The sequence below is a fragment of the Melanotaenia boesemani genome, chromosome 8, assembly GCF_017639745.1.
Source record: "Melanotaenia boesemani isolate fMelBoe1 chromosome 8, fMelBoe1.pri, whole genome shotgun sequence".
Lineage (NCBI taxonomy): Eukaryota > Metazoa > Chordata > Actinopteri > Atheriniformes > Melanotaeniidae > Melanotaenia > Melanotaenia boesemani.
Genome location: NC_055689.1, coordinates 6,738,758 through 6,749,100, shown reverse-complemented (window position 1 = coordinate 6,749,100; position 10,343 = coordinate 6,738,758). Strand labels below are relative to the sequence as shown.

The window sequence follows — 10,343 nt, the reverse complement described above, 5'->3', positions numbered from 1 at the left end:
TTAATAGTCTGAGATTGCCTATTCCTTCATCCAGTTAAAGGTGGCTCTATAAAAACACTATATGGGTACACTGGCCAGCAGGTGGCACTGTCTGTCCAGTCTGCTCTAAATATGTTTATGCTATGCTGGGATTAGAACCTTTCAGCTGTAAATGTCTGAAGCAGAGAGTAATTCTTGAAAGGAGGAAGTTAAAAGTTGCAGGACACGTCAGAAAGGTGAAGTAGTCCCTTTCTATCATTTCCTACAATATCAGAAATACACCACCGGCTAGTTAGCTGGCTTCCTGCTGGCTGTGCCTGCCTGCAGGCTGTAGATTTTAAGAGAGAAAATAGATTCAGTATGGTTACAGATGTGTGATACATGAATTGTAAATGGTGTGAACCATTTGGTATGTGACTTTTGGAAGCTGCAAATGTGTGTTAAGGTACACACAAATATACACTATTCTGCCAAAGAAGGCGCCCTTCCCACTATGAAATATCTATAATTCAATTGCAATGAGATGACCCAGGTTTCTACCAGCCCTTAAATGCACCTTATATTTTTGAAACTATAAGGAATCTGGACATGTGAAGAGAATTCCACATGCAAGCTAAATGTAGTTTAGTACACGCACATGCATTTAACAACTAGTATGCACAGGAACCTTTCCTGACACAAAATGAAGACATCCATCATGGATGTGATTTATTTTAGAGAGGTTAGAGATAAAAAATGTGTAAAGTATTAGTGTTTGTGCAGGTTGTAATATGTGTATGTGTAAAGCTATTTTCCGTGATGTCACTATATTTGTGGCTACCCCAAATTACACAGTTTACAAATAATCTTTACACATTTGAGTCTATTTTCTCTCCATTGCAGCAGCTCTCGCAGCTTCCCCGGCATCCTCCTGGCTCAGAGCTGCAGCTCTTTGCTCAGCTTTGCTTTAAATGTTTTCTACTCTAGCTTGTGTTAGCTTCTAGTCGCATCAGTCCTCACACTATAAGCAAAATCCCCCACAGGAAGTTATCATGATTGGTTCTTGGTTCTTCACCTTTCTGAGACTGAAATTCCCGGTCAAGCCACTGCCTGATTTGGCTCACTTTAAATCCCGACTCAGCTTTAAAGCAACTGTAGCGTTACAATTATAATGTATAGAAAAAAAACAGGTCCCAGACAGGAGATTTTTTTTGTCAGATTTTATATATCAATATATAGAGATATGTAAAAGTAGTTACAGAAAATCAAAAAGCAGAACCAGTTTGGTCCTATTACAACTCATTGCATGTACAGAAGTTGGCTAATCCCTGTTCTTTTCATGAAAAACAGTGATGTCATATGAAAAAGTAAACAAATAGGCACACAAAAGAAAGAAAAAAATAAAGAAAATTAATCTTCTCATCACCAAGATTGAGAAACTTTTGTTTAAGGAGAACTTTATGTTTTATGTAGGTTAACAAAGACAGAAAGGTTACACACAAAGAAGGGGTGCTAAGTGATGCACAGCAAGAACACAAACCAAACAAACTACTTTGGTGGATAACTGATCTCTTACAATCAGGGTAAAACAGTGCTTTTCTTTGTACAAATAAATTAATATACCTGTCAACACTTTATCTAAAATCTTATGTACAGCTGCTCTTTTACATAATCATATAATACATTATCAAAAATGTTTATGAAAACATATTTACAAACCAACGAATCAAAAAGCACCCTCAAAGCTTTTCTGGCATTGCACACTCACGCACACACACACACACTTCCATCATACACCCTCTTCTTCCATGCAAAACGCAATACAGAAGGCATTCTAGGAGGGTTGTGCAACAAAGAGCATACAAAACAGTTCAAATATGGCTGTGGGATGAACAATGGCACACATGCATATTAATGAACACACACCTACAATTTTAAGGTTTGGGATGGGAGTCAAACTAGCATGAAACATGTCCACCAGCAGGACTAGTTGGTCTCAATGTCATTGCATCATTGCCTGAGTTTTGTCGTCTGTGGTTACCCCACATGACAGGTCACTCTCATGATGCAGGCACCAGCTGGGCCCTCCTGCGAGGTACTATCCAAAACTGTTTTGCTCAGACAACGGCCATCTCTGGAGGCCACAGAATCAGCTGTACAATGTGTGTATCTCACATGAAACAATGAATGGCTGCCTTGTCAGCTGGGGAGCAATTATGCATGCTGTTTGTGTTTTCAGAGGGGGGGTGCACGTTGTTTCTGTCTTCTGTAGAACAGCGTGAGTTTGTGATCACTATGCCCAGTGTGTACTTATGTGTGCATATGTCACAGTTAAAAGCAGGTCATCAAATGAAATTATTAACACTCTGTGGTTTATGCCAACCAAATAACGCCACAGCTGGGTGAAAGCTGCAGCCTATTGCTTTTCTCTCAAACCATTTAACATCTAAACAAGCCACAATAAAGAAGAAAGAGCTTCTGTAAAATCTCCACTCTGAAGAAAACAAACCAAATACTGTATGTCTCAGTTTTACCTTCCTGGTCTGTAAATCTGATGCACTTCACTAAACCTCTAGGGTGTTAAAGGATAAATAAAAACACAACCTGCCAAAACAACTGTGTTCAACTACAACATGAAATGTTAGAAAACTCATCCAGATTGTTAAAAAAATAAAGAAATCAATTCACAACAAAATGTATACAACACAAGACGACTCAAGTAATGACATTTGTGATTGATTCTAACACCAGCCTGTACAGATTGTCCCATCAACGCCCGAGCTGACCCAGTTTCAGAGCCCTTCCTTCCTTAGCAGCTGTCCCAGAGCTCCACAGCCAACCAGGAATAACTCAAAGCCCAAATTAATACATCACAGACAAAACTGAATCCCTCACCAGCCCCATCACAAAGTATAAGACACAGCACACACCTCACTTAGTTCTCAATGCAAAAAGTCAAAAGCAGAACCAGTCTAACTCTAGTTTCCAGCCTACAGGTCACAGTCAGGAGCACAGTAGCATATTATTCATTCTGTAATCAACTCTCAGCATTTACTGGAGGAAAATAGATTCATCTTCAGCTCAGAAAAGGAATATATTTCTTTCCTAAAGAATCATGTTTGTCTGTAATTACCAATATTGGTGGTTTTAAATTGAAGGTTTGGATAGGCATGGCTGCATGACTTGATGATGAGTTTCTCGTCCCTTCAGCAAACCGAGTCCAAGTCAGCTTTGACCTCACTGTGTGTGCGTGTGCCTGAGCGGCCATCTTCTCCAGAAGTTGCCCCTGTGGGTCACTTTGTGGTGGAGAGCATGGGCTGCTCCGTGTACCAGTGAGTCCCTGGGTCTGGCATGCTCCCCCCGAGGGGCAGGGCAATAAACTGAGGACAGGTGCTGCCTCCTGCTCCCACCACTCCCACACTCACTCCCTGAGGGTATGGGTGGTGGTGTGCATGGTGTGCCATGGCATCAGTCCGTCCGATGTGGATCTCGTCCTCCTCACCCTCGCCGGTGGTTTTGCGGTAGACGGGGTTATCGAAGTTCATGCTCTTGGTGGAGTTGCGCCGCCAGTTGCGCCACACCAGGTAGACTCCAGCGCAGACCAGGCCGAACATCACTGTGGCAACGATAGGAACTGCATGCGTTTAACACACAGCGGCAGGGACATGGGAAGGGGGAGCGTTAACGAGGCATAACAAGTCTATGGCAGTGAAATGACAGGCACAGAGAGGAGCAGAACAGGCATGCAGGGGACGGAGGGGGCAGGAGCAGTGGTGCAGAGGTTGTGTGGGGGTGGCCTGGATTAAAATGGTGTCAAACTTCACTCAACCAGCAGGTTCTTAATACTTCCTCTAAAAGCAATCTAAAATTTAGGCTATAATCCTTAGCATTTTAGGCTACCTGGCAGAAAACACCAAGTAGCTAGCAGGGCTGTCAAATTTTAACTTGACTTTGGCACAAAAGTTTTGTCCTAAACAACTTTGGTCCTAAGTAGAAAAGTAATTTCATTGGGGCGTTTCTCAAATTTAGGTTAGTAATTCTGTAGTAATGGTAGGTTACCTTGCAGGATATACACAGTAGCCAGCAGGGTTACATGGGTTTGACTTCAGTTTGGTACAACAGGTTTGTCTTGAGCAAATTAGATCTTTAGTTACCTTCTAAAGTAATTTAGGCAAGAACTGTTAGCATATTGGGCTAGCTGGCAGTAGACTGTACACCATGTAGGGTTCTCCAGGTTTGTCTGCAGTTTTGTCACAACAGCTGTTCTGGTAAATGGGACAGCAGTTGTCTTGCTGCTTTTTATTTTAATCTTTGCACCACCTTTACATCTTTGCTTCTTGTCCTGCTATCAGTACTCAGATATTAAGTGTAACAAAAAAGCTTATTTCTTAAAGCTGTGCTCATTTGTTTTTGCTGTGAAATGACAAAACGAGCCTGAAATTGTGAGTGAAATCACATCCATGAAGCCTATGTGTTTACATGTGGTCACTGTCAAGGCATTTTGAAGGGTGTAAAGACCACTATGTGCAGTCATTTAGGTTATATTTAGAAATTTGAGAGCTACCATATAATTTGAACCTTTTCTTTCACAGACTAAAGCTCGACTAGGAAAACACTGCAGCTTACAGGTAGTGCCGTCACTGATGGCGAGAAGAAGAATGGAGAGGTGTGCAAAAGGAAACAGACCTTATTCTGTCCTGGCAGTACTTGCAATTTCTATCTTAAAAGTCAGTCAGTTGTTAAAGGGGAACTGAATAGAGGTTAAAACTGGCTTGAGTTGGGTGAGCTGCATGCAGTTCAGTGCATTAAGAGTCTTAAACTAGCAAGCCCTGTCTTAAAAACCAGGGGGTGAATATTTTAACTAAATAAGGTATGACATTTGGCTGACACCATCTTGGTCCTTTTGGAACCTTAAATGACATCTGAACATGGAGGTGGTGCTGGCCTAATAAACCTGAAACCTGACGGCTGAGAAACTTTATCTTTGAGATTTAATTTTAGTATGGCAATTTTGAAAGTAACAACCAGCAAGTAAATCACAACATAAAATCTACTGATGCAATATTGGGTCGACTGCTTTTTAATGAACAGCCTCTTGGACCCAGAGGTTTTTTGGGGTTAAAAACGTGACTCAGAGATCAGAAGGTGCTTCCTCTATATAAAGTCTGTAGTATTTCCCAGTACATATGGGAGGTAAGCCAAACATTTACAGCTGTACCACTTTTCGTTGGGTTTAATGTAGATTCAGGTAAACCCAAAAAATGAATGCATTAGATTTTATTCCTAAAAGCTTCTTCCATGGAGAGGTTATTAATGATGCCAAACTGGCTGGAAACAGATGCTGAATAAGTCAAGTGATGGTATGAAAACACCAGTTCTTGATGTAAATAAAACAAAAAACACTGTTGGTGATTGCTCTGTCCTAGATGGTAGCACACTGACTGTTTACATGATGTATTCTAATTTAATCACAGTCTATTAAGACCACACAGTTTATGTAAATGTAAGTGTTGTGGTGTTCAAGCCAAACCTGCCCATAACGCTGCTTAATTATTCAAACATGGAAAGCTACATTTGATTAATCTGGAGTCATTTTTATTAGGATCTGTCCTTTGACTCACACGTAGAAGAGCTTTCCAGAACAACCTACTTTAACCTATGTAATAATAACAAAACGAGAAGCATCTCGTCTCAGAGTGTTGCTGAAAAACTAGTCCATGAATTTGTAACTTCCAGATTCGACTTATGTAATTCCTGGTTATTGTTGTCCCAAAAATGATCTGAAATGCCTCCAACTGATCCAAAATGCTGCAACGAGGATTCTGATGGAAATTAGCAGCAGAAAAAATATTTTTCCAACTTCAGCTTCTCTTCTCTGTCTCCCTGTTGAATTGAGATTAGAATTTAAAATTCTTCTCTTCACATATTTTTGAGTAGGTATTCATGGTTTAGAGACAGACGTGTGTCCCTCTTTCTGGTTCTGTTGGAGGTTTTTCCCGGTTAAAAAGGAGTTTTTCTTCTCCACTCTCACCCTCTGCATGCTCAGGATGATAAATTAAAATGAAGAGATTATATTTAATCCATTAGTTCGGTAATTGTATTTATGAATTGATTTATGTGAACACAGTTATTATAAATTGGACTGATGTGGATCATATAATGGATTTGTTTTTACTGGATTACAAGTGGAGTACAGAGATTTGGACTGTGCTTGTAAAAGTGCTTTGAGATGACTTTGTTGTGAATTGGCCTCCCTACTGTGGCGTAACCCAACACAACAACACAGCGTGAAGTGAGTAATGACAGGAATGTCAGATGCACAGAAAAGGACTCCAGAGAAGACACAGCGAGGGAGACCTGTGGACCAAGCTTCTCTCCTCCAATCACAGCATGGTCATTGTGGATGGACTACAGACAATGGCCACAAACAGCGGGTAGACATTGATTCTACAGGCCTTTAGATATAAACACAGAGCAGGAAGCTGCAGGTTGCTTACCAATGGGGATGACCACTCCCAGAACAGCTACAGTCAGGTTCTCACCCAGGAGGAAATGCTCGCTTCCAGCTGTAAAAAAGATGAAATGAGAAATTAGAGGGTGTTAGTGACAAATAATAAAACAAAAAATAAAAAATAAAATAAAATAATACTACTACTACCACTACTATTACTACTACTACTAACAACAACAACAACTATTATTATTATTATTATTATTATTATTATTATAACCAGCTGAGAGAGGGAGGTGAGGAGGGAGAAAACATGCAGGATGTCAAATGTGTGAAAAATAGAGAAAGATAAGCAGAGCAGTGAGTGTTGGAGGAGAGGAGGAGGTGAGGAGCTGTGGCGTGGACGGCCATGAATGTTTTACAAAAGCTGACAGCTAGAAAGAAGAGGGGGAAAAAAAAAAGAATATGAAAGATGAGGGAAAAGAATTGCCTGAAATTTGACAGAGTGACTTTGACACTACCCGTGACCTCGTGCACCTCATACATCCAGGCTCCATTAGGCTCCAGTGTCACGTTATAACTCATTTGCATTCAACATACTTCACAACACACTTCCAGGACCAACACTAATGCAGCAGCACACAAGCCTTCGTGCAACCCTCTGCTGCTCACATAAAGCATGATTTATGAGTGGAAGAACATAATTTCTAAGGTCAGATGACTATGGTTGTTAGGCTTGAAGACGCCTCACTTTAACGCCATTATTACGGCGAAGGTGAGATTTTTAGCCACGTTATGAGTGTGAGTAGAACCACGCCTGGCTGGAGATGAGGAGGCACATGTGAAGTGCCAGTTTATCAGAAGACTCTGCAGCAACTCCGGTCACATCTAAGGACTGGGGTTCATGAGAGAAATGCTAATCACTTAAGGATGGAGCTCATGAAGTGATTCATCTTGAAATCTCATCGCTAGTCATTTTTCTTTTTTGTATGGAGGCATGAACGTACAGTGCTGTGAGACGCTGCTGTCCCCTGCAGGCGTGGTGGAGACGACCATAGCCGAGGCTGTGAAGTGGGAGCCCAGCGCTTTGGACTCCTGTGATGATAGAGGCTTCAGGGTGCTGAGCGGCGTCAGAGACTCAGGCGAAGCAGAGGGTGCTGTGGTCAAGAGGGGGATGGCGTCTGCTTGTGATACTCCAACTGAGGACGGAGGGAAGCCTACAGCGGGTGTGAATCCAGCTGGAGGTGAGGCTGTCGCTGCAGAGTCATCTCTTGGAGCTCCTAAAAGGAAAGAAACAGGGTTTAGTCTGAGAAACTGCATCACTGGTGGCTCTTTTAGAGTGTGTCAATATGAACGGTCTGACTTGCAGGACTTTGTTTTAAACTGAATCTAAGAAACAAAAACACAACAATGACTGCAGGATTCTCTGTTTAAACACCTGCTTATAGTCATCATGTCCCCAGTTTTACTGAAGAGGAATCCATAATAAACTAAAGTGCAGCATATTGGCCCCCCTCCCTACATATTATATGGACTGTAGCATTATTATTTAAAATTTCTCAGTGGGTCCAGATGGATTTTGGTTCACATTAAAAACTCTTAGATAAGTTATGTTAAGAGCACCTTTACTAATCAGAATAAATTTCCATGTTCATCTACAGGTTTTCAAAATTCTTTAAAACAGAGAAATCATCCAGAGGAGAGGGACAGAGCACGAGTCAGTTTAAGCTACAGATCAATGCTGCTTCTAAATGCTGGTACGTAAAGGGTGAGTACAGATTTTATATTCCTTGCATTATAATGCAGTCTTCTAAGCAGACCAGACAACAGGCGTCATATGGCAGATTACTCACTACAACAAGTGACTTGTGATTTGACTTGGACTTGTGGTCAGAGACTTGAGACTTGAAAAAAAGGACTCTGCTGTGTACTATATCTGTGGTATGTACTAATTTAGCCAAATTCTAGTGCAGTATGTGAGCTATTGCAAAAGCTACAGAAATACCTGGATGGTGTAATGCTTTGGAAAAATTCTCCAGTATGGATCTAAATTTCTTCTATGAGACTTAAACAAGATAAATGAAGCTATGTCATCGTCTACTTCTGCTTTTCTAAACAGGAAACTGTTTAAAAATGCCATAGAAAGCAATGGCATTAACCACTTAGAAGCTTACTGTGTGCCAGTAATGAGCGTCGCATGTAGTATGTACTGCATAGTGCAGATTACTTGCTATGAGTAGTCTGTAGTAGATGGTTTCAAAAACAGTTAATTGCAAGGTCGTTCTTTTCCTTTTAAAATTCTGTCTTTGTTTGCAGCTTTTCACTCGTTTTGTCCTGCATTTCATTTTAGGTTTATGTAGGATTTTCTGTCATTTTAAAATGATCTGCAGCTGTGAGGCATTTTCAGTTTGCTCCTCCTTGAGTAAATGTCTTTGTGGATTTGGTTCCCCCACTATTACTAAGAATCCTAACAAACCAACTCACCTGGCACACAGCCCCTCATATCAGGCCCCAGATCCTGTCCGTCCGGGCAGGCGCAGGTGTATTTGGGCGAGTGTTCGGTGATCTGTGGGGCCTTAAGACACAAGTACTCGCAGCCTCCATTGACTACACTGCCCAGATTACAGCTGTCAGGGCCTGAAAGCAGCAGCAGAGTTATGGTTATCACACACAGAGAGGCAGCAGCACATCCTAATGAGCACTGTAAGAATTCCCTTTACACTAATGTCATTAGTTTGGGGAAAACAAAGAAAATAAAATCCAATATAGATGCGAATGATCCTGTTTCCCAAAACACAAGAATTTACCAAGATTAAACTGGATATATAGAGATAAAACATGGCAAAATAACATGAACAAGCAGAAACTTCACTGGAAGATGTATGTGAAGAGCTGTGATCCTTCTACCGCCTCACCATCGTTTATTTATCCATGTGTCTGGGTGGACACAGTCATAAGGACCAAACATGGTCACAGAGGTCTGTAACTCATCTCACAGTGAGTGGAGGAAACTAAGACTGCGCCTCACACCGACTGTTACACGCACCTTGTGGCTGTCGGAGCTGGTGGAAGACCACAATGTCATGGGGGTCATTGAGGTTTTCAGCCAAAGGTTGGATGTCTTGACCAGTTAGCCTGTTGGCCATGAAGACTGCTGCCTTGTCTCTGTCTGTCCAGTAGATCCGATCCTGAGACACAGAGAACAAATATCACAATACAGGTCATACTGTAAACTGTACGTTATTTAAAGGAAATGTTGACTTTCACATGATTTCAGCTTTTTAATTTTAGTGACGGCTACATGAGGTGTGATATTTTAAATGGTGCAACAATAGATTGTAAAGAAAGATTTATATATTTATACAGGTTATGGATTTTTTATGGAGCAGCGCTGAGCTGTCGGTGGGTCAGACCATCAATAGGCTCAAGGCTGTAATATCTTTGCATTAAATTGGATACAGATATTCTGCTCCGCAGAGGATACATCAGATAGATTAAGGTGATCCTTTCACCTTCATTCCCTCTTGCAGCAGGTTTTCATTTATCCAGCAAGATATCTCTTTGTTCACGGGACAGAAGCTTTTATAAATTGACATTTATGGTTCCCAGATGACTTTGGGTATAGTTGGTATGAGACTGAAGCAACAAGAACGATATGTTTGCACTATAACTGAGTGTTAGACACCCGTAAGGTCTAAAATGAGCAAACTCATACTTTACAAAAAATTTCAAACTTTCCTTCTTTAAATAACTTTTAAGTGAAATGCATGATATAAATCATGTAAATATACATCTCACTGACGTGTGTAATGTTTATGTTGCATGTGTGTATAGATGTATGTGTGTGTTTATGAATATTTATACATTCTTGTATATCTTATCCTATTATTGTACAGCACTTTGGCACAATGCTGTTAGTCTTAAATGTGCTTTA

At 40.9% G+C, this 10,343-nt stretch overlaps 1 protein-coding gene across 2 annotated transcripts in view; it reads right to left on the bottom strand.

The window, feature by feature from the left end:
- Nucleotides 1-1,170: 1,170 nt before the first annotated feature.
- The window catches only part of LOC121644538 (low-density lipoprotein receptor-related protein 8-like), a 134,438-nt gene continuing 125,265 nt past the window's right edge, over nt 1,171-10,343 (bottom strand). The window contains exons 14-18 of one of the 2 annotated variants that reach the window (XM_041992559.1): nt 9,456-9,597; nt 8,894-9,046; nt 7,417-7,689; nt 6,456-6,524; nt 1,171-3,592 (exon numbers count right to left, since the gene is read on the bottom strand). In XM_041992559.1, the coding sequence (XP_041848493.1) occupies nt 3,252-3,592; nt 6,456-6,524; nt 7,417-7,689; nt 8,894-9,046; nt 9,456-9,597 (978 nt within the window). In that variant the 3' untranslated portion in view covers nt 1,171-3,251. The remainder of the gene's footprint in view (nt 3,593-6,455; nt 6,525-7,416; nt 7,690-8,893; nt 9,047-9,455; nt 9,598-10,343) is intronic. The other variant, XM_041992560.1, reaches the window with a different exon arrangement.